The sequence below is a fragment of the Nilaparvata lugens genome, chromosome 7 (assembly GCF_014356525.2).
Source record: "Nilaparvata lugens isolate BPH chromosome 7, ASM1435652v1, whole genome shotgun sequence".
NCBI lineage: Eukaryota > Metazoa > Arthropoda > Insecta > Hemiptera > Delphacidae > Nilaparvata > Nilaparvata lugens.
The window spans coordinates 5882395-5908309 of record NC_052510.1 but is presented as its reverse complement, the minus strand read 5'-3'; the positions used below and the strand labels follow the sequence as shown (position 1 = coordinate 5908309).

The following is a 25915-nucleotide window of genomic DNA, read 5'->3' as shown; positions in this document are numbered from 1 at the left end:
ATTACAGAGCCCAATATGCCGAGCAAAATGAAGATACAATCAAATTGTTCGATCTCAGAAATAACTTGACTTCTGTTAAATTTTGAAAAATCTTATCAGTATTATGACTATATCTATAATATAATTAAGGATAGAATTGGCTTATACACGTACGTGATAGGAAATTCACGAATGACCCATCATCACGTCTCAACTACTCAACTCATTAACTTCAAATTTGCATATAGATTCTTAATTCACAAAGGATGGTCATAGGTCTATTTCAATTCCCTCAAGATTTCAGTACGTAGTTTTTAATCAAACCATTGCGAAGCACGGGTAACATACTAGTTTTTAATAACGTATTTTACGTACTAGTACTTAATTACTCTAATTTGAATCAGATAATACGGTACACCAGAATGTCAAATTATCTACCTGATAATTTTGATACCTTCAATGACATTCTATTTTATCTATCAATTCATAATAGTATGTTATTGATTTATTGACCGAGCGAAGTGAGGTCTAAGATTAAAGTCGACGGTTTGGCATTTCTCTTAATGTTTAGATGTTTGAATGTTTATATGTTGCGCTTTTACGGCGAAACGCGGTAATAGATTTTCATGAAATTTGACAGGTATGTTCCTTTTTTAATTGCACGTCGACGTATAAACAAGGTTTTTGGAAATTTTGCATTTCAAGGATAATAAAAGGAGAAAGGAGCCTCCTTCATACGCCAATATTAGAGTAGAAATCAGACTATAGATTTATTCATCATAATTCTATTTTCTATTCGACATTCGACATTCTATTTTATCTATCAATTCATAATAGTATGTTATTGATTTATTGACCGAGCGATGTGAGGTCTAAGATTAAAGTCGACGGTTTGGCATTTCTCTTAATGTTTAGATGTTTGAATGTTTATATGTTGCGCTTTTACGGCGAAACGCGGTAATAGATTTTCATGAAATTTGACAGGTATGTTCCTTTTTTAATTGCACGTCGACGTATAAACAAGGTTTTTGGAAATTTTGCATTTCAAGGATAATATAAAAGGAGAAAGGAGCCTCCTTCACACGCCAATATTAGAGTAGAAATCAGACTATAGATTTATTCATCATAAATCAGCTGACAAGTGATTACACAGATGTGTGGAGAAGCCAGTCTATTGCTGTATTTCCATAAGGTCTATAGTTTCAATCAGGTACTTGTGGATGAGAATACTGCGTGAGGTCTACTGTTCACAGAACTACTAGTTGTACGTGCTGAGTATTAATTTATTTATGAAACCTATTATAGAGAAATTAGGAACGATTATAAACATATTTTTTTCAAATTTCAAAGCATAAAAATAACAAGACTGCTTCTAAATGGCATTCTAAAGGTCACATTCTTCCACACAATCAATTTTTCCACAGCGAATCCCATTCACCAGTCTGCAATCTGATACACCAATATCCGACAGGCTTCGGCCAGTTATCTTTTAGAATGCATCATATTGGCAATTTTCTTCTAATTTTTGCAGCAGAACCGTTCTTCTACAGTAATTACTCTCCCGCTACATTCTCCTAATTGGCACAGCCTTCTAAATATTAACCGGTGCACTAGCCTTCTCAATAATAACTGGTACACTAACCTATCCACAGCCTTCTCAATATATAATAACTGGTGCAGTGGCCTATCTGCTTTGGTGAGATCTATGTTAAACTGTCAGTATATCTCATAAAAAACAACCAACGCTTCCCATTTACCCAATGCTGCCAGTTCGAATTGAATCTCACTGTATAACAGTACTTTCATTATTACAGGTGTTGATCTCTTTTTCACGCGGTAATAGGCTATTTTCCATCTTCTCTTTCTTTCTAATCTGATTTTTTATTCGCCCGGTGAGAGAGAGGTATTCGGACGATTAGCTTTGAATGTTTCCTGAATAGAATGGCCTTGAAGTAAAAGACTTCAAGATTATGGTAAAAAGAGTTTTATAGATTCAGTGGCAACAAGAAATTCCTCAATAATTTTCAAAGGTTCAAACTCCCCAAGCAGAACGGTTCAATTTCTACAACTTTTACTCATCTAAATTACATGATTTATTATTTGTAATAGTTCCACGTATTCATAAAGAGGAAAATTAATAGTTTAAAAAAGAGGAATATGTAATGAGATTGATGCACTGCTAGGAAATCAAGAGGAACGGAGATTTGACAATACTTTTCAAAAGACTTGTTCATAATTCAACCTGATATGATTGGTATATTGAAATTGAAATCTTATTTGTTACTAACAAATTGTAAATGATAAATAAATAGAAATAACTTGACGGAATGGAATCTTGAAGAATTGAAAATAGGCCTATAACCATCCTCAGTTAATTAAGAATCTATATGAAACATTTCATGTTAAGTAGTTCAGACGTGATGATGCGTCAAACATAATTTTCCTATCCCGTACGTGTATAAGCCAGTTCTTTCCTTTATTATAGTATTATAGATAAGGATTGTGCTCAAAATCAAAAATGAATTTATAAATTACAACAATACCAAAATTTATTATTGATATCATTGTTGGATAACAACCTTAATCCAACAGTTTGCTTTCAACCTTAATTATTGTAATCATCCATTCTAATACTCTGACAACGTCTTGTACAATTTTATAATTGCTCTTCCACAAATAAATTATTCATAATTTTATTAACATCAAGATACACAAATTGGAATTGATCTCACAAGATTTTATACGATTCCAATCTTGAAAAGCAATCTAATTTCATGGTTAATATGAAGATTGATTGATTGATTTATTTAATTTCGTTTGCCAGGTCTGAAGAGACCTATGGCAAAACATCAAGTTACAGAAATACATTGAAAATCGATAAATAGAAAACAAAAATTTAAAATATAAATAAAAGAAGAGAGGTAGATGAGAAAGCTTTAGATGAGAAATCTACCAAAATTCTAATAAATTCAAGAAAACTTGGGGAAATGTAGACCATAAAATTCAATCTGTAACATCCATCAAATTCAATTAGGCCCACAGTATTGAGGATTAAGATATCGATGTAGTATGTACCCATCCACAAATCCTATTAACGATACCAATAAATCTACGTTATAACTCCTTAGAACCGGATCCAAATGCATTTGACACTCACAATTACATCTCCAACGTACTATTAAATTTAATGAACGTAACGGAACAATCCAAATTGGGAAACCAAGATACTTATCAATGAAATCTATTTCGGTTGTGAGTTTAGTTAGTTAACGTGCCGAAAGTCATGAATGAGATTGATGATCGCGTGGACGGTTGTAATTGTTTCATTCATAAGTTGCAGTATACTACTACTGATGGCTGTTTCATTGAAGTTTCAACCGCGATCCAATCAGAACAGATTGATCTACACTAACTTGAGATTTACTTCTGTCAGCATTGATTCAATGGGGAACATTGGTGTTATTTAGTAAGGAACAGTGACAGCTTGAATTGAAATCCTACTAAGGTAGGTTCGTTCATTCATGAAAGTTTCAACTACAATTCAATCAGCTACCGATTGTTTTATTTACTAATTGGTTGGTTCATTGAAGTTACAACCGTTATCAGATCGTGACTGTAACTGATTGATAACTGGAGCTCTTTAATTGAAGTTTAAACAACAATTTGTAACTGACTGACTGACATAACTTGCGCCAACCTTCCAAACAGGGACTTAGTAAAGTCCGAATGCTGCAAACTAAGTTCGCAAGCTTGCCAGGTACCATGTGAATTGATCGACAACTGATTTGATTCGACTGAAACATGCAAGGTGGTCATTTTGATGGACCGACCTCTCTATTGATCGAATTTTCACTTCCTCGACTGATTACAACACGAGATAGTTTTGTTTTCCGAATCGAAATGACGAAAGAGAGACAAATCTATCAAGAGAATGTTTTCATTGTTGCGATAAAGTTAGAAGAGGATTGATACGGACAAAATATATTCTTATTTATAGTTTCAGATTGATGATTCGGTGTAACAATTGAAATGGACATAACCTACATAATATTTGGACGATTTTAGACGAAATTAGGAAATAGAAGAAGTTTTGGGCAATAGCCTGTTTTTTCTTTTCCGACTATTGTTTAGTTTGCTCTACCCAATAAATGAATAAATAAAGAATAGAACGGAGAGATAATTTGAGAGTCCAGTCCCACAAGTTGTCAAATAATCAATAAATTTTTTCGAAAACTGAAAAGCATACTTCATTTATATTTATCTTAATTCTAAATGGTTGTGTTTCTGACTCAACCTGATGAAAGATAGAGAGAATGAATGAGAGAATACGCTAAATCTTACAAAAGAGAGCCACTAAGGGGGTTGGTGGAGAGAGAATACCTCCAAAAGAGAGAGGAAAAAGACCGACTCAAGAATGTTGTGTTTTCTGATTTCTGAGTAAAAATGTTTGGAGAAAAGAGAAACAAATTGAAGAATATACTGAATCTTTAAAAGGAGAAGTGTAAATGGTTGGAAAGAGATAGAAGTACCGAAAAAAGAGAGTTCGATAGATCTTGGAGAATATTTTGGAAAATGAGACAAAGAGAGAGAGAGAGAGAGAGCGTGAAAGGATTGAGACAGATCATTTTCCCAAACAGGTAATATAAATTTGGGCTTTTTTATTTCTGAAGGATAATATATTATTTTGTAAATTTTTTCATGTAAGTAAACTTATGAGACCATAAAAAGTTTCAAAATCCATCAATTAATTATTGAAAGAGATGAGGGAATAAGAGATAAAATGCATGAATGCAATATAACTGCTTGTTATAGGATGAATATTTCCTGATAAGCAATATAAAGTTATGTTGACTAACATGTACCAATTCATTATTCCATGTTTACCTTAACCCTTTTAGCTTTAGTCAACTTGAAAATGTGACCGGTGTGGTCACGAAACCATGGTCATGTACCGAATAAAACTGAATGAAAAAGACTAAGAAATTGTCAAAAAACCACTGATTTATTGATAATTAGAAAGACCGGTTTCGGTTATTACACCATTGTCAATCTCTGATTGTCAATCTCAGTTTATCAGAGATTGACAATGGTGTAATAACCGAAACCGGTCTTTCTAATTATCAATAAATCAGTGGTTTTTTGACAATTTCTTAGTCTTTTTCATTCAATATGAATAATTACCACAATATCAACTTCTCAACTACACAAAAAGCGAATAAAACTGTGTAGAATTTGACAACATTCTACAAAAACGAGCAAAAACGAGCAATAAGAATTATGCTGAACCTCAATAGAACTGATTCTGTAAAATTAGCTTTCTCAGACCTGGAAATTTTAACAATATATGGACAATACATATATGATGTTATAGTCTTTTTCAAAAAATTTGGTGACACAAACTTGAGAAATAACACTCACGGTTATAATAAAAGGTTTGGTCGTATAACAGAGAGGTACAGATTAGATCTTTTTACGAAAAAAACCATATACAGAGGTAAGAAGTGTTTTGTAAAGTTGCCAAGCAGTCTCCAAATATTAGAAGATCCAACAATGTTTGCAAAGTATCTAAGGGAATATCTGGTAAAATTGTCGCTGTATTCGTTTCAAGAGTTTAACATTGATTTTTGACGAAACGTTTTTGTCTATACTAGGCTAGCCTAGTTATTTATATCTATATATATATTTAATCTATTGACACTGTTCCAATGTATTTCTTACATCTGATGAATAAAGACTATTTCTATTCTATTCTATTCTAACATATTTGTGTTTTTATTCAATTCTGATTGATTATAGATTTAAAGAAATGTTTTGCAAAGAGAGAAAAATTCATTGGAAAAAAACTAAAGGCTTAACCGAGCCTTTGAATCTTTCTAGAACCGTACTTCCATCGTACTTTCGGTTGTGAGCTACTGTTTTGAATTGCTAAACTACGTTTAAAGACTCGGTTTGTGATTATGTCAGTCTGACTACGCCTGTGATTGTTTCATTGATATTGGAATCCATGATTATTACTGTCTTTTACATGATTTAGAGGCCTATATTAGGTTGTGTATTATGGTTCAACTAGTAAAAATTGAACCTTCTGGAAAATATGCAAAATCCTTCCTTTTTGAAATTTGTTTATTGCTAATGAATTTCAATTTCAAGAAATTTAATCATTATATTTTCTGTACTTCTCAGTAACATTGAGTATTGTTTTTGTGTATTATTTTGAAGCAATAAATGGGAGAAAACAATTTACTGTTAGTATGCAGTCTATGCCTATATTTATCGAAATTTCAAAACGTCAATCCTTTTTTGAGCTGTGCTAAACACTCCCAACAACAATTTTGAAATTGGTATAAGACTATTGTGTATTATGGTTTGAAAGAACTAGTAAAAATTGAACCTTCTAGAAAATATGCATATCCTTCCTATTTGAAATGTATTTATTGCTAATGAATTTGAATTGAAAAAAAAAAAATTACTACCTAGGACTAGTACAGTTAAGGATAAACACTAAACAGGAACCAATTTTTTTCACTTTTCGACGATAATCGTCAACAATGAGTAAGCATCAATTATGGACTCACTTTCTGCACAACTCACTGGAAATCGTTCGTCCTTTCTCTGCCAGGAGAGAAACTAAGAACGCGACGACACTTTAATAACGGTAACGACAGCGTGGCGCATATCGATTACGCGTTTATTTCTGTCCGACAATTGATTTTATATTTATAACACACAAATAACGCCAACGGGGAGAAAACACTTTCACTAGTTATATATACTTTTCACTTATACAGGAGAGTGAGAAAAAATGTGAAAAAAATATGATGAAGATGTTACAGGAAAAAAGTAGAAGAATATAGCAGGAAAATGTAACAGAAATTTGAGGAGGAAGTACATTTCAAAATGAACGATGTGAAAAAACACATAACATTTTTATGTCATTACTTTCTAATAAATTTTCGTTATTTTCCCGTTTTTTTTTTTATATTAATTCTCTAGTAAAATCTTATGTATATTTCTTATTTTCTTTCTGCACTTTGTATTTGTTTTCTTTCATCTTATACTCGAAATATTTGAAGTGTCATATTTATATTGTCTCAGTTTATTTAACTTTTGTAACTTTTTTTTTGTAACTGGGCACCCGCCAAAAACCTTCGTGTTTGGCAGGACCCTAAATTGTTTGAATTGCGAATAAAAAATTTTATTTGATTTAAAACAGTATACTGAAAATGAACTTGAAAGTTTTGTACGGTACTCATTTTTGTATTGAAAAGAGTTTTCATTCATAATATTTTTATTATGAAGTTCCAAGTGGATTTTAAAAATGTAACATTCATATTCATGACGGAATAAATAAATTTGAAAAAATGTTGGAACAGAGTGCAGAGCACAAAAAGAAATATTTAAGAAACTGAGAATGATGAATGAACATTTGAAAATTTCAACAATGAATTCTGTATGGGAGGAAAACAGAAAGATAAGAGAATGAATGACCTACAATTAGTATGTAGTAGTAAATATTGAGTTAGTAGTATTCAATGGTTTAGTGTGGAGTTAATTCAAGAGAAAATGATCTTGTATTTATGTAAATGTGTGTTACTTGGGCAGTTCCTCATCGATACTATAGATTGTAGAATTGACCCTACTCTTGTAAACCTGCTTCAAGGTTGAAATGCCGCTTACTTTCGTTGACATTGACCGTTCCATTATTCTCTGCGGTTTCTCTATTAAATACATGATAATATTAACAAGTTTCTCATCCTTCAAAATTATCCAATCCACATAGAATTCGTGAACTATTCAAAAAATTACATCTATAAATATTTCGAACCAGCAAGTTACCCGTGCTACTCGTGAATGTAATTGAAAATTTGACAAACTGGAAACTTGAGATACTGGAATCTTGAAAAACTGAAAATAGGCCTATTATCATCCTAGGTAAATAAAGAATCTATGAGCAAAATTTCAAGTTAATCAGTCCAGTAGTTCAGACGTGATGATGCGTCATTCGTGAATTTCCTATCCGGTACGTGTAAGCCAATTCTTTCCTTCATTATATTATAGATTTAAGCCAATTCTTTCCTTCATTATATTATAGATTTATGAAATTGAATTATTTTTAGTTGAAATTGTATGCCATTTCACTAGATTTTTCAATAGAATCAATCTCGCCGGAAAAAGTAGGTCGTCTTCGAAAAATTTGGGAAGCAAAAAATCTCATTTCAACTAAAAGTTTTTGGGGAAATATTGAAACTCATTCCAAATTTACCAAAAAACTCTTACAAGAAAATCGGGATGACTCAATATATTCTAGGAAGAATCTCAGGAACATCCTAAGTGGAAAAACCTTTTCCATGAATTTTTAGGCTGAAGATTTCAAAGCATCTCAAAAAACAGAAAATGAACACACTCTCCAAACACAAAATTTCCTTAAATATTATGCCAAGAAGGAAATTCTCATCAATCCAATTCATTGTTTTTATCCAAGAAGGAAATTATCATGATTTTTCTGGAACTATGAAAAATGAAAGAATTTTTGGGAAAATCAGACCTATAATTCAAGCCAAACCCTCATTAATGAATTTATTAGGAAACCTCCGAAAAAAGGAGTAGATTATCTTCTTTTTCGAAAAATATACATGAGAGAACCACCATCAAAGAATAATTCATAAGAGAAGAGAAACAAAGCCTTATCAACAAATCAATTTAGAAACTTTCTAAACAAAAATATCAGCTTGAGTGAATTTGACTATATTTTTAAACTTCCCCAAATTTTACTAAATTTATGGGAAAATCAGACCTCTAATTCAAGACAAACCCTCATTAACGAACTTATTAGGAAAACTCCATAGAATTTGGAGTTGTTCATCTATTTAAAAAAAAATATTAGAAAATCTCCATAAAAAATATATATGGAGGAGTGAACCTTTTCAAAAAAACCTATTTTAAAAACCTTTTAAAAAACTTTTTAAAAACCTCAAAAACACAAACTCAACAAATTAATATATAAATTTTGCATGGAAAGGAAAACCTACCTCTTCTTTCCATAACCGATGTTGTCCAACTCAATGTGACGATAAGCTGCGTAGGTGGCCATCACTACAACAAATTACGCGCAAGACCGACAGACGACTGACCGAACAAGTGTAACTCAACTCAAAACAGTAGCGGCTGGCGTAATCACCGCAGACGCTATGCAGACGTTACTCCCGTACTAGATGAGAAACAGTAGTAGTTACTAGGAAGTAGATACTCCTCTATAATCCCGTGGTACCAGCAATCAGTAGTCACTCGGAGCAACCGACTTGTCTCGAGTCGCAGGATGAACTGACGAGTGAAAGGACTCACAATCCGGGACTATCCTGGAAGGAGCGCGCTGGTGGGAGGTGCGAGAGAGAGGGAAACAGGATCTGAGTGCGCAGGATCGCTGGAATATCAGGAACGACGCCAGGCGTCACTTTAAAAACGTACTGACGCTGCAGCTACGGGTTGCAAGCCTTTTATCACCTTTCTGTCTTCTCCTACTACTCTCACTCCTCATGCTCTCTCACTCTCTTTCCCATTCTTTCTTTCTCTCCCTCATCAACCTCTCTCACTCTCACACTCTCTCTCTCAACCTCCTCACTTACTCCTTAGTCGGTCTCTCTCTTTTTCTCAAATCCTCTCACCCTTACTCTTTCTTACCACTCTCTCTCACACTCTCTCTTTCTCTCTATCTCTCTCTCTTAGTCTTTCTTATTCACTCACTCTTGAGGGTTAAGTGTAAGAGAGGGCCGACTGCGCCCTAACATCGCCCTCCTAGGTCAAAATAAAGGCAGTCATTCAATTCTAACTTTTATTCACTCACTCTCTCTCTAACTCTTATTCACTCACTCTCTCTTTCCCATTGGAGAGGAGAAAGGGGTGAATACGGGGACATCATCACGTAAGCTGAAAATACTCTACGTTCTACCTCAGAATAAACAATCCAGTATAGAAGTTTTCTCTGATTCTAGCAAAGAGTAACAGATAACATTCAATATCTAGATTATCCATATCTGGTTCTAGCTTAGTAGAGAAGATCACAATTTATAGTTTTCCCATTACTAACTTAGTAGAAATCACGATAAGTTTATAGTTTTCACAAATTCAGAACGTTTCATGGAGTTCAGAAATAGAATTTCCTTTCCTATTGCTTTCTAGGATGGAGGAAATTCTGTGAAAACTTTTGTTTTCCATTTTTGACATGTCTGATGAGACTACAATTTGTATAGCACACAGTAGATAGAATTTACATTCTCATTTGATTGTTGATTTTGAAAATTATCAGTAGAAAATCTTGTTTTCCATTTTCTATGAATACATCTGAGAACAACATGTGCAGAAAAATGGAGAGCTATTTGTTTTTCTTTTTTTGTCTGCTAATACTGAGCAGTACAGACAGAGGTTTTCCACAACATACGGAAACATTACAGACTCAAACCGTGTTCACCAGGATACTTCTCGCACAAATTAATACCTGACTACAATTAAACTATCAATAATTAATCATCAATAATGAAAATTTTGTGAAGTGAACAACTACAAGAACTTAACATATTTCGGACTATGTGTGACCTTATCTAAATTTGGGAGAGGAATACCAAAAGGTTACCTTATTTTTTCTCTCCCTATCATTTTAATGATGTACGTATTGTATGAATCAATGAAAAAAGGGTTGACGATACCCAAAGTTAGTAGACAGAAGGTTGGTCACTCATCTATAGTATTTTCGTTGAAATGCAATTGGAGTGGGGGAACTGCAGCCGTGACGTAGGCTGTAGTACAGAGTAGGCAGAATATCGCATTCTTGAAAATCATATGGTTTCGTATAGTCAAATTATATAACACAAACATTTTCTGACATGCAAGCTTTCTGTTTCTGCTTTACAATAATTATTAAAACATTTGAATAATACAATCATTTTGCCATATAAAAGCAAAAACCCCACCTCCTAACCTTCCCTTTCAAACCCTTAAGGTTTCTTCATCTTCTAGGTCGTGTTTATATTTTGTAGTTTGGCTATACATCAGCTTGTGAATTTCGGGGATGAGATATTTTGATTCTCGTAGAACATGTGCTCGATACCAGCATGTGTTCAGTGCATTTACAATGAATGAAATTCATCGAATTTATCGGGATCGGTTTATCGGTTTATTGCGATGCATTGGTTTATCAAGATTTTTTAAGGGTTAATCTGAAATTATAATAGTATAACATTGTCTACTAACGCTTTTCCAGCTTATTAACTTTTTCGTGTCACGTGAAATCCTATTTGGATAATATAGTATGTTCTACAAAAGAGGGTTGGTTAAAAAAATACAATGAGGGGTTTTTGAGCTTAAAATTATAAACGTTTTAAGGGGTAGCTTTGGAAGGAGTAAAAAAATGATGTACAGTACTAGTATTGGCGGTTATACATAATCCTTGAATCTCTGTTTTGAATTGGGAAAATATCGAATGAAATTACTTTGATTTAGCCTATTCTTATGGGGGTAAAACATATAAGAATGAATTTATATAAACAATTTCTTGAATGTTGTATGTAAACTGGGATTAGAACCCTATAATATGTTTTGGGTTCAACATTTGGTAGAAATTTATAAAAAATACAATATTAATAAAAATTGATAATATTCGAAAAGGAACTCATTACCAATATTGCTTTCAAAATATACTACTACGAATTTTCAATCTCTGAAATAGTTGAAATGAAATGAAAACTCCTTGAACAATTCAATAACTCGAAATCCAACCAAAGCCCATTAATCTAGTTTAGTTGATTCTTCAATAACTTCCAATCAATCAATGCAACTTAAAATCAAGAACAATATTACTAGTATATAGACATTTAACGGATTGATCTTCTGCATTTCAAGACTATTTTTCAAGAAATCTCAAATTAAAAATCAATTCTCTAACAAGAATCAATCAAGGTCAATCTCAACTCAAAGTTCTACCAACAATCTTTGATAAAAATAAAGTAAATAAATCAAACAACAGCAAATTAAGCACTCATTCAATCAATCAATCAATGAGAACCTGTCAAACAATCAATACTAATAATGTTGAGACAAGAATCCCTCAACAACTATTCCAAGACAATTTACAGGAGACTCAAACTATTGAAGTGAGTTGTTCCAATTATTGCCGATCGATCATGAAAACGAACTGTGCGATCAAAACGAAGCTTTAAAGGATGTATAAGAATTTTCCAAACTCCTATACTGTTTCAAAACTATTTCAGAAAAAATAAAATTGCTCTAACAATCTTCAATCGGACAAAACTAAGACAAATGAAATTGTCAATCTATATAAAGCAACTGTACTATCAAAACCAATAAGTTTTGAAGACTATACAAGAATTTTTCAACTCAAACTGACAATATCAAGTTGTTCTAACAATCTTCAATCGGGAAAAACTAAGAAAAATCACATTGTCAATCTATTAAAAGCAACTGTACAATCAAGACGAATAAACTTTGAAGACTATACAAGAATTTTCCAAACTCCTGTACGGTTTCGGATCGATTTCAACTCAAACTGACAAAATCAAGTTGTTGTTCTAACAATCTTGAATCGGACTAAACGAAGAAGAATGACATTGCACGAAAAATGAATCGGTAGATGAATCGGCATCCAACAGTTAGTCAGTTGTTGCTCGGAGAAATAAAAGTTCCGCCCTTCTGATGATAATGATGATAATGATGATGTCAATTCATCATCCATCGATAACAGCGGAAATTCGATGCACGGATCAACGAGTTTGTCGCTTTTAAAAGGTGGAAGAGAGGTTAGAGGAAGAATGAGGAGGAGGTGGAGGATGAAGAGGAGGAGGAGGAGGATGAGGAGGAGGAAAAGCAGAAGGAGGAGGAGGAAAAGGAGAAGGACGAAGAGGAGGAGGAAGATGAGGAGGACGAGGAGGAGGTGGAAGAGGAGAAGGAGGAGGAAAAAGAGGAGGAAGAAGAAGAAGAGGAGGTGGAGGAGGAGGACGGGGAGAAGGAGGAGGAGGAAGGGGAGAAGGAGGAGGAGGAGGATGAGCAGGAGGAGGATTAGAAGGATGAGGAGGAGGAAGAGGAGGAGAAGAAGAAGAGGAAGAAGAAGCAGAAGAAGAGAATGGGGATAGAGATGTGGTGAAGAAGAGGAGAATGAAGTAGAGGAAGAGAAGAGGAGGAGGATGAGAAAAGTAGAATGAAGAGGAAAACGATTGGGAGATGGAGGATAAGGAGAAGGCGGAGGAGGGTAAGGAGGAGGTAGAGGAGGGGGAGTAGGCGGTGGAGAAGGAAAAGAAGGAAAAGGAAAAGGAGGAGTGAGAGGATTAGATGAAGGAGAAGTAGACGGAGGAGGAAAAAGAGGGGAGAAGGAATGAGAGTATAACATAAAGGAGAAGATGAAGAGGAAAAAGACGAAAAAGAAAAATAAAATATGAGAAGAGTGGAGAAGAACAAGTGGTGGAAGAATAGGAGAAAGAAATATATAAAGAAATAGAGGAAAAGAAGGAAAAGGAAAAGGAGGAGTGAGAGGATTAGATGAAGGAGAAGTAGACGGAGGAGGAAAAAGAGGGGAGAAGGAATGAGAGTATTACATAAAGGAGAAGATGAAGAGGAAAAAGACGAAAAAGAAAAATAAAATATGAGAAGAGTGGAGAAGAACAAGTGGTGGAAGAATAGGAGAAAGAAATATATAAAGAAATAGAGGAAAAGAAGGAAAATAGTAGTGACTAAGCACAATGATAATGAAAAAAGCATGCAAAAGAAGCGGAAATCGGAGAAAGAAGGAGAGTTAGGAAAATATTAATAAGAGCAGAAAATAGAATTGTAGAGAGAAGGAGAGGAAAGAGTATAAGGTTAAGAGTAATATAAGAGGAATAAGAAGCGAGAAAAAGGAAGGGAAGGGAAATGAGCAGGAGAGGAAGTAGGAAAAGGAAAGATAAAACGAGTAAAAGTTACGTAGTAAGAAAAAAATGAGAGAAAGAGGAGATGTGAGAGTATTACGAGAGTAAAAGAAGAGGAATAAGAAGCGAAAAGGAAGGGAAAGGTAATGGGCAAGGGAGGAAGTAGAAAAAGAAGTGAGAGAGCAAGTGAAAGTGAAAAAGGAAGAAAGGAGAGGTGAGTGTATAAGGAGAGAGAGGGAGAAGAGGAATAAGAAGCGAAAAGGAAGGGAAGGGAAATGAGCAGGAGAGGAAGTAGGAAAAGGAAAGATAAAACGAGTAAAAGTTACGTAGTAAGAAAAAAATGAGAGAAAGAGGAGATGTGAGAGTATTACGAGAGTAAAAGAAGAGGAATAAGAAACGAGAAGAGGGAAAGGAAGGAAAATGAGCATGATAGAAAATAGAAGAGGATAAAGAAGTACAGTTAAAGTGGAGAATAGGTAAGAGAAAAATAATAGAGGGGAGTGATAAGAGAAAAAAGGAAGGAAATTATAAGATTCTGTGAAGCATACACACCCAGTTACAGAGAAAAAAACAAGATGCTGAAGTAAAATAAAAGAGTAGAAGTAAGTGGAAAAACTAGAAAGAAAAGTGCGGTTTTCTCGATGATTCAGTGGAGCATTCATGTCTGGTTCCTGAACGGAGAGAGAGTGAGAGAGAACAAGATTTATCGGTTTTTGAGAGAAGCATTGGACCAATTAGCAGACAGAAGCAGAGAGCAGTCTCTTCTCGTGAAATCACGAACCTAATTACTGAGGAAGCTGCATTACATGTCGACAGCATCACGTGACCAAATCTCTCAATTCGTGCACTAATTCTCGATTAGGTTGCAGAGAAACTAACATAAAAAGAGTGGGTGATAACATAGGTCTGAAGAGGCTATATCTACAGAGCAAGTACAAGATAATCATGTCATCTATAAGATAGTAATATCTGCAAACAAATTGATAAATGTGATCTTTAATATCAAAGAGGATAAACGAGCACTCGTAATAGCACAGACAAAAATGAATCCCATCAAAAGAAGGTATCCACAGACAAAAAATGCATAAGGTATCACATGATATAGGTTTTTCATGTTCCAAATATCAAGCCGAATTTTGTTATCTTGACCATCAACTTGAAACATTACCACCTTCCGATTTAGAAAATGAGCTTGAAAGCATGCTCTGTGAAATAGTAATTTTATTTGTATAAAGTGGGTTTTTCGACAACATCACAAGTCTCTTCAATTATTAAAAAATTGGATTTGGATTGATATTATGAAGAAAAAGATGTTAATGCGACGGAGTAATTTTAAATTCAAATAGGATCCCCAATGAAACCTACTGTCAAATTATTCTTGTAAAAGAAATAATATTTAGCTTTTTTCATAATTTTCATCAACTCTGTATAATTAGTCCAGTCACTATATACATTAGAATATAGAAATTGGCCATTTTTTGTGTATTGGAATATGGGCTTAAGTACACTCAACAATAAATTTTTCCATTTTCGACCGAATTGACTTATGATGCATGATTTTGGACCGCCTTGACGAGCCGAGAAGAATGAAGTGTAGTACAATGGATTCTGAGCATTGTGACAAAAGTTATAGAAGTTTGAAAATTTGATCCTTGAGGTGTCCTCCACTTGCGCGCCTCTCCACTAGGAAATACTGAAATGAAGTGCACCTAACGGGTGATTCTCATAGAACATATTCTCATGAACTTATGCCTTTGTGCAAAATGTCAATGTGAGGACAATGTAGTTGGTGATGATGGTTGAAGCTGGAAATTAGGTGTTTTTCACAATACACGAAGCATTGTTGTGAGGTGTCAGTCATTCACGATTCGATGATCTGTCTGCGGTCTGACTGTCTAGACAACAAAGCAACTGCAATTAAGAAAAAAATTGCAGCAGAGAGAACATGGAAAAATCAAAGATTGAAATGACCAAGCAACAAGGATAGAGATGGTAAACAGAGACGTCAAACCGATTCGGATCCAAGGAGTAACAAAACGATGATACTGGAGAATTTTCAAGGAGAGAGAGGAAGTTAAAGAAAATTAAAGAGAATGAAGATGGGGAGGAGGAGGATGAGGAGGAAAAGGAGAAGAGGAGAAAGAGTGGGAGATGGAGGATAAGGAGAAGGCGGAGGAGGGTAAGGAGGAGGTAGAGGAGGGGGAGTAGGCGGTGGAGAAGGAAAAGAAGGAAAAGGAAAAGGAGGAGTGAGAGGATTAGATGAAGGAGAAGTAGACGGAGGAGGAAAAAGAGGGGAGAAGGAATGAGAGTATTACATAAAGGAGAAGATGAAGAGAAAAAGACGAAAAAGAAAAATAAAATATGAGAAGAGTGGAGAAGAACAAGTGGTGGAAGAATAGGAGAAAGAAATATATAAAGAAATAGAGGAAAAGAAGGAAAATAGTAGTGACTAAGCACAATGATAATGAAAAAAGCATGCAAAAGAAGCGGAAATCGGAGAAAGAAGGAGAGTTAGGAAAATATTAATAAGAGCAGAAAATAGAATTGTAGAGAGAAGGAGAGGAAAGAGTATAAGGTTAAGAGTAATATAAGAGGAATAAGAAGCGAAAAGGAAGGGAAAGGTAATGGGCAAGGGAGGAAGTAGAAAAAGAAGTGAGAGAGCAAGTGAAAGTGAAAAAGGAAGAAAGGAGAGGTGAGTGTATAAGGAGAGAGAGGGAGAAGAGGAATAAGAAGCGATAGAAAAAGGAAGGGAAGGGAAATGAGCAGGAGAGGAAGTAGGAAAAGGAAGGGAAAGGGAATGAGCAAGGGAGGAAGTAGAAAAAGAAGTGAGAAAACAAGTGAAAGTGAAAAAGAAAGAGAAAAAAGAAGAGAAGGACAGGTGAGTGTATAAGGAGAGAGGGAGGGTGAAGAGGAATAAGAAGCGAGAAAAAGGAAGGGAAGGGAAATGAGCAGGAGAGGAAGTAGGAAAAGGAAAGATAAAACGAGTAAAAGTTACGTAGTAAGAAAAAAATGAGAGAAAGAGGAGATGTGAGAGTATTACGAGAGTAAAAGAAGAGGAATAAGAAACGAGAAGAGGGAAAGGAAGGAAAATGAGCATGATAGAAAATAGAAGAGGATAAAGAAGTACAGTTAAAGTGGAGAATAGGTAAGAGAAAAATAATAGAGGGGAGTGATAAGAGAAAAAAAGGAAGGAAATTATAAGATTCTGTGAAGCATACACACCCAGTTACAGAGAAAAAACGAGATGCTGAAGTAAAATAAAAGAGTAGAAGTAAGTGGAAAAACTAGAAAGAAAAGTGTGGTTTTCTCGATGATTCAGTGGAGCATTCATGTCTGGTTCCTGAACGGAGAGAGAGTGAGAGAGAACAAGATTTATCGGTTTTTGAGAGAAGCATTGGACCAATTAGCAGACAGAAGCAGAGAGCAGTCTCTTCTCGTGAAATCACGAACCTAATTACTGAGGAAGCTGCATTACATGTCGACAGCATCACGTGACCAAATCTCTCAATTCGTGCACTAATTCTCGATTAGGTTGCAGAGAAACTAACATAAAAAGAGTGGGTGATAACATAGGTCTGAAGAGGCTATATCTACAGAGCAAGTACAAGATAATCATGTCATCTATAAGATAGTAATATCTGCAAACAAATTGATAAATGTGATCTTTAATATCAAAGAGGATATACGAGCACTCGTAATAGCACAGACAAAAAAGGAATCCCATCAAAAGAAGGTATCCACAGACAAAAAATGCATAAGGTATCACATGATATAGGTTGTTCATGTTCCAAATATCAAGCCGAATTTTGTTATCTTGACCATCAACTTGAAACATTACCACCTTCCGATTTAGAAAAATGAGCTTGAAAGCATGCTCCTGTGAAATAGTAATTTTTATTTGTATAAAGTGGGTTTTTTGACAACATCACAAGTCTCTTCAATTATTAAAAAATTGGATTTGGATTGATATTATGAAGAAAAAGATGTTAATGCGACGGAGTAATTTTTAAATTCAAATAGGATCCCCAATGAAACCTACTGTCAAATTATTCTTGTAAAAGAAATAATATTTAGCTTTTTTCATAATTTTCATCAACTCTGTATAATTAGTCCAGTCACTATATACATTAGAATATAGAAATTGGCACAACAAGTACACTCAACAATAAATTTCTCCATTTTTCGACAGAATTTGACTTATGATGCATGATTTTGGACCGCCTTGACAAGCCGAGAAGAATGAAGTGTAGTACAATGGATTCTGAGCATTGTGTCAAAAGTTATAAATATTTGAAAACGCGCCTCTCCACTAGGAAATACTGAAATGAAGTGCACCTAACGGGTGATTCTCATAGAACATATTCTCATGAACTTATGCCTTTGTGCAAAATGTCAATGTGAGGACAATGTAGTTGGTGATGATGGTTGAAGCTGGAAATTAGGTGTTTTTCACAATACACGAAGCATTGTTGTGAGGTGTACCTCGAAATCTATATGAGATAGAGCGCTCTACCTGATCTCAGATTGTAGAGCACAAAAATACGCCCAGAGGGATTTTGAATTATACATCTAAATGATATCAATCGGAAGATATTGTTGATCAGAAACTAAAACTCATCAAAATTGATTTTTCTTCAAATTTCACTCATTTTTGAAAAATCATAACTCAGTCAGTACTCAATGGAGATAGAGAGTTCCGAATGAAGTCATTTTATAATCTGAAAAAAATGTAATAGCAATTTTTCTGTCTGATTACGAGATTTGGCAGAAATAGCGGAAAACTGGAAAATGAGCCGAAAGTACGAGGTTTTTGGGCCACCCTGTATCTAGCACAAGGAAATTTTGCATGAAGAAATTGGTTCTGGACTTCTCTTAAGTACCCAAATAATATATAAAAAAATCAGAACCATAATATAAATTACAAGCACACCCCCTTTTTTATGTCTATATTGACTGGACTAAATTAAAAGTTGCCGGTTTCAAAGATTACAATAAAACAGTTCTTCAGCGATTTCTCCAACCCAGGGGGACACCAATTATTACTGTTTTGTTGGGGTGAGTGTGTAAGAACTGCACAGTATGAGAGACTACCAGCGTCACAGAGCTTCACGAAATAGAACCACTAGGACAATCGACTTAAGTCAGTGGAATAATTATGAACATAAACGCCCTATAACATGGATATCTTCTTATTTACCTTGTCCAATTTTTTTATATGATAATACTCATTTTTTAGTTTCTATTAATATGATGTGGAAATATGATGTATGATAAAAATTGTCTTACGAGGAGAATAGAATTGAGAGAGTTGATGATTGAGAGGTTTCCTTTAAAAATGATCAATTATCAGCCAGTAGGAATGTGAGTCGGAATAGGCTATAGCCTAATCCTTAATTGTAAGAAGAAGAGAAGAAGAGTTGATGATAAGGCTACATACAGAGTGAGAACAAGATAATCATGTAAACTATCAAATGATAAAATATGTAAATAAATTGATAATTCAGTATGGAATATATAAGAAGAGAATTAGCTTAAATAGAAACTAGCATAGTTATGTTGGTGATAGCATAACGGGCAAGAACAAGATAATCATGTAAAGCGAGCTAGCTTTGAAGTGATACATAAATGCTTGGAAATTCCCTCGATGTACTTCATAACAATTTATATTCCCAGCAGGGTTTTAATGGCTTCCAATAACTACAAATCAGTAATAATTTATTACAATTTCATGAATATACAGTGTAAGACATAACACTTAATAAATGAGAGAGAAAAAATACAATTTGTAAGTGAAATGGTGAAGCCAGTACATAAAATGGAACAGAACGACGGGCCTATCGCGAACAAGAACCAGATTAAGCCACGCCTCCAAACTCTGCCTATACTCTCTCCTGATTGGTCGAAGAGCGTCGTGAGAATTATTTCTGAATTCTGCCGGTAGACCGCGGTATGTACCGGGTCAGTGCCAAGTTTCATACATCGCAATCATCTGTATCTATACCTGATACATTGCAGGTATGTATCAGTGTCATGTCAGGAATGTATTATTGAAACCCATTGATCCAATATTATTGAAATATCTGATGTTTGTTCAATGCATATTCGTATCTGGATTGTATCAATATTTTTAATGCGGTTTATGCCCACATGAGCTTTTTTGCTTGTGCATGAGTAATGAGAAGTGCAAGGGTGTTTATGAGATGATCAAACGTCCATGCCTATTCGATGGGATTCGGCGTGATTCGAACCCACGACCAGGAAGCACTAGCAGACTGAAGGCCACCTTCAAAACCTGCAAAACCTTAGTCGAATCGGCTATCCTGGCCGGCATGTGTATTGAATATTGTATCAAATATTATATTTTTCATGATTATAAAGTTACATATATTTTGTAACATAACTTGATATGTTACAGATGTTTCAAGATAGAAAAACAAACATGAGTATACTGTAAATTAAAAAGGAACAACAACTTCCATCCAACTTCACAATCCGAGACAAAGCTGCAACTTCATACCAACCGTTCCACAAGTTGCATTCAAATAATTGACATGTGACCACCACCCAATCACTTTCCACGGTCAGCACTCCTCATCACTAATGCTTCCCATTCAAACAATCCTGCCAGTTTCAACTGAAACTGTCAACAATTTGGGTGTGTACCGCTGCGTTCCACAATAATTATTTATACAGTGAGACTCACGTGAGACTGTCAGCATGCATTGTAGATAGCCTGAATGCTACCAACTCAACAGATACTGCTGTTTCAAGTGAATATGAGGCAGCAGCGGTGCGTGAGCTATGCATTGTCCTTGTTAACATACCGATTTTTGTTAACCATTCTGACAAAAAAGTGACTCCAACAAATAGAGTGACAGTGGTAGTCACGAATGCAGTTCCTGGGACTACGCCCTCATCACCCCTTTCTCTCCATCCTCACGTTTATTATCATTCTCTCTCTCTCTCTCTCTCTCTCTCTCTCTCTCTCTCTCTCTCTCTCTCTCTCTCTCTCTCTCTTGGGTAGAGAGTTAGTGGGGAGGATATTTTTAATATTCTTTCCGAAAAATGGACATTGATATGTCCAAAGCTCCGCCAATTTATGTCGATGCATAACAATATAATTATCTATAGTTATTATATTACAAATTGCTTTTTCATATCATATACAGTTCAATAATTATTATTTTCTTAGTCTATATTATGTAAATTCATCTATAATTTTGCTGTATTGTAATCTATAATTGTATATAAGTGTATAAGCCAGTATATATTGTAATCTACATGAATAAAGTACTCAATCAATCAATCTCTCTTTATCATAACAATATAATTATCTATAGTTATTATATTACAAATTACTTTTTCATATCATATACAGTTCAATAAATATTATTTTCTTAGTCTATATTATGTAATTTCATCTATAATTTTGCTGTATTGTGAGCTATTGTATATAAGTGTATAAGCCAGTATATATTGTAATCTACATGAATAAAGTACTCAATCAATCAATCTCTCTTTATCCTCTCGTTTATCAACTCTCTTTCACGACTTTCTACTGTGTCTTTCTGAATCCTCTCGTTCATCAACTCTCTTTCACGGCTTTCTACTCTCTCAACAAATTTTCATCGAGTTCCCGATAATCAGATCCACGTTATGATAACAGTATTTGATTAACATTGGTGTTGCTATCCTTGTCTATCATTCTACGAAGCAGATAGCGCTATCTCTTTCTTTATCCTCTCGTTTATCAACTCTTTTTCACGGCTTTCTACTCTCTCTTTTGCACATATTCGTCGAGTTTCCTATATAGTCAGGTCCACGTTATGATAACAGTATTCGATTAACATTGGTGTTGCTATCCTTGTCTATCATTCAACAAAGCAGATAGCGCTATCCTTTTCTGAGCTCTTACCTTGCCAGATCGTTTCTTAACAATGAGGAAATATAATTGATTAATAAAGTATTCAGCCTCAATAATGAAAATTTATTATTTATTAATTGAACAAATTTTTTTCTTGAGGAACGAAATATGATTGATTATTTAAAACAAGGATGAACAGTTAAATTTCATCAGATATACCGGTATCAGCTATCCTCTAGAAGACAGTGGCAAGGCAGAGAATCGGAACGCTGTTCTTCTATCCTACTCTATTGCCATTATAACGTGCTCCTCACTATATACTCTCTCTTTCATATATATTAGTTAAGGTTCCTGAGATGAAGCTCAATTTTATTACCACAACCTTTCGTTTATCAACTCTCCTTCACGTTCTTCTACTATCTTTTCCACACATATTCGTTGAGTTACGTAGGTTGGAGCTCATTTCCATCACCATGAATCTCTTGGTGTTTTAAACTTTCCAGTTTCCAAACTCATAATGCTTAGGCAAAAATTGATTTTGTAAAAAAAATGACCTACCCTATTTTCCCTGGTTTATATATTTAAGCGTCCATAGCTTCAACAAACACACTTGGGACATGCTGATTTACATTTTTACTTTCCTTGCCCTATTACCATAGGTAAGGAAAGTATTGCTTTCCAAAAAAAATTAAGGTACCCTAATTTCAAGTTTTCTATACGTTTCAAGGTCCCCTGAGTCCAAAAACATGATTTTTGGTTGTTGGTCTGTGTGTGTGTGTATGTGTGTATGTCTGTGAACACGATAACTCCATTCCTAATTAATCGATTGACTTGAAATTTTAAACTTAAGGTCCTTATACCATGAGGATCCGACGATAAGAAATTCAATAAAATTCAATTCAAAATGGCGGAAAAAATGGCGGATAATTACTGAAAAACCATGTTTTTCACGGTTTTCTCGAAAAGGCTCTAACGATTCCCTTCAAATTTATACCATGGATAGCTACTTATAAGTCCTATCAACTGACATGAGTCTCATTTCTGGGTTTTTGTAAAAAATATGACCTACCCTATTTGGATTTTTTAATTCTATCTGAATTTGTGAGAGATAGTTCAAAGATAGTCTTATTTTGTTCTCCTAATCATTTTTATGATGTGTTATTGTAAAAGAAATTGAGAACGGAGAATAAAGAATAATCCTTCCCAAACAAGCGCATTCTAAGCAGCTAAAATTATAACTTGGATACATCAGGTATGAGATCCCTTCCCGGTGGTCTTAAACTTACGTAATATTGTTGGGAAATTCGGTAATTCCTCCACTTGATTTTATCCAATTAATTATCTTATAATTCATTCTCGTTACAACATGAAAAATGTCACCAAAGTTTTCGACTTCTATTTGCTCAGCAAACACCAATACAGAAGAGTTTTCCAAAAAATTGTAGTTCAGGCACATTTCAAGCACGTCTAATCAAAATCAACACACCGCAAAGTTTTATGAATCTTACTTTACTAATTACTTTAAACATACTTTAATACGCATAAAAGTAGCCTACTTTACGTACTTTTAACAACACAAGTAACTTATTCCATCCTCTTCAAACCCTATTTGAAGTTAGTGACCCTTCAAGTGCAACTATATGGCATCCCTCTTGACTTACGCACGCCAATTCACCACAGCGAGCTAACCCTAATGATGATGAACAATGTGACATCCTGTGTATATCCTGTTTGTAGTGCCCACTTCCTCATACAAGTTCCGCCTATAAAGTTCTAGTTCAATATCGGTGATGAGTTATTATTTTTTAGTTATTTATTTAACTAAAATTTATTAGTTACTGGTTATTATAATATTTTTAAATATTTTGTAGTTATTTATTTTACAAAAATGTATTAGTTACTAGCAGGTAACCCGTGAAAGGGTCTAATTGAAACCTTGATAAACTGAAAACTTGACTTCCTGAAATCTTGAAGAATATAAGATAGGCCTATTTTTTTAAAAGAATTTATTGATACTCATAACAAAAAGCACAATTACAATTCCAAAGCAATAACAAAAATTCAATTGGCATGGCACATGCCGTCAGCCAGAGTTGGTAGTTCATCTGTATCATATCATATCAATTTTTTGATAAGCTGATTTCTCGAATCAGTTCTAAATTATTTCGGACATCTTATCGATACTCTCTATGCATTCAATCGCTCTGAATGGAAGCTATCAATGTTAGAAAAGAAAAATTCATATCAAACCTTAGCGCAAGATAGGCCTATAACAATCCTCGGTAAATTGTGAATCTATATGCAAATTTCAAGTTAATCAGTTGAGTAGTTGAGACGTGAAGATGCGTCATTCGTGAATTTCCTATCCAGTCGAGTATAAGCCAATTCTTTCCTTTATTATATTATAGACTAGTAGGTAACTCGTGTTCCGTAAGAGACTTATTAAAAACTTCACCTACTGAATCTTGCAAATCTAGGCTGGCTAGGCCTTAGCCATCCTAGGTGACTCGAGAATCTACAGGTGCGGCAGTCAATCCCGCATTTTTGGAATAGGTGTAAAAATAAACGGACGTAGATATCAAAGTTATATTCATAAATATTTTTCTACATTAAAAGCATTCAAGAAACATTGAAAATAATCACTGTTTGAAAATAACATCAGCAAGATGGCGACCTTCCCGAGTACGGCATTAGCGCAGGCGATTTGCGAAGCTGTTCATAACATCACGAAGCATAGGCTGAGGAATTCTTAGGCTGAGAACTTTAGGTATTGGAGTGACCAGAACCCGCAACAATTACATCAAAAACCTCTCCATTCATCTAAGTAACAGTTTGGTGCGCAATGTCCTCGTCGGGTATCATAGCCCTTATTTTTTTGAAAACGAAAGAGAGCGATCTGTTACTGTGAATGCTGAGCGCTATTCAACAATGTTAAGGACATTCTTCATTCCTCAGCTTCGGCAACATGAAGTGAATGAAGAAATATTGTTTCATTCAACAAGATGGAGCAACAAGTCACACAGTCCGCGTGAGCATGAATGTCTTAACTGAGTTTTTCCAAACCGAGTGATTCCCCGCAATGGCCCGTTTCCGTGGCCGCCTCGTTCACCACCTCACTGCGTGTGATTTTTTCTTGTGGGGTTACCTAAAAAGTAAAGTATACGAAGAAAGACCTCATACTGTTGGTGAACTGAAGGCAAGAATCCGGCTAGAAATTGAGAGAATTCCTCAGCCTATGCTTCGTGATGTTATGACAGCTTTGCAAATCGCCTGTGCGAATGCCGTACTCGGGAAGGCCGCCATCTTGCTGATGTAATTTCAAACAGTGATTATTTTCAATGTTTCTTAAATGCTTTCTAATTACAACATGAAAAATGTAACCAAAGTTTTCGACTTCTATTTGCTCAGCAAACACCAATACAGAAGAGTTTTCCAAAAAAAATGTACAGTTCAGGTACATTTCAAGCACGTCTAATCAAAATCAACACACCGCAAAGTTATATGAATCTTACTTTACTAATTACTTCAAACATACTTTAATACGCATAAAAGTAGCCTACTTTACGTACTTTTAACAACACAAGTAACTTATTCCATCCTCTTCAAACCCTATTTGAAGTTAGTGACCCTTCAAGTGCAACTATATGGCATCCCTCTTGACTTACGCACGCCAATTCACCACAGCGAGCTAACCCTAATGATGATGAACAATGTGACATCCTGTGTATATCCTGTTTGTAGTGCCCACTTCCTCATACAAGTTCCGCCTATAAAGTTCTAGTTCAATATCGGTGATGAGTTATTATTTTTTAGTTATTTATTTAACTAAAATTTATTAGTTAGCCTACTGGTTATTATAATATTTTGTAGTTATTTATTTTACAAAAATGTATCAGTTACTAGCAGGTAACCCGTGAAAGGGTCTAATTGAAACCTTGATAAACTGAAAACTTGACTTACTGAAATCTTGAAGAATTTAAGATAGGCCTTTTTTTAAAAGAATTTATTCATACTCATAACAAAAAGCACAATTACAATTCCAAAGCAATAACAAAAATTCAATTGGCAAGGCACAAGCCGTCAGCCAGAGTTGGTAGTTTATCTGTATCATATCATTTATCAATTTTTTGATAAGCTGATTTCTCGAATCAGTTCTAAATTATTT

General features: G+C 34.6%; 1 protein-coding gene across 4 annotated transcripts in view; it reads right to left on the bottom strand.

Annotated features, from left to right (window-relative positions):
- The window catches only part of LOC111048993 (microtubule-associated protein Jupiter), a 232003-nt gene that overhangs the window by 99034 nt on the left and 107054 nt on the right, over positions 1 to 25915 (bottom strand). For 2 of the 4 annotated variants that reach the window (XM_039433535.1, XM_039433541.1), the window contains exon 1: positions 9009 to 9443. The exons of the other annotated variants lie outside the window; for them this stretch is intronic. In XM_039433535.1, coding sequence (XP_039289469.1) covers positions 9009 to 9070 — 62 coding nt within the window. In that variant the 5' untranslated portion in view covers positions 9071 to 9443. Of the gene's footprint in view, positions 1 to 9008; positions 9444 to 25915 lie in introns of those variants that run through there. 4 annotated transcript variants of the gene reach the window in all.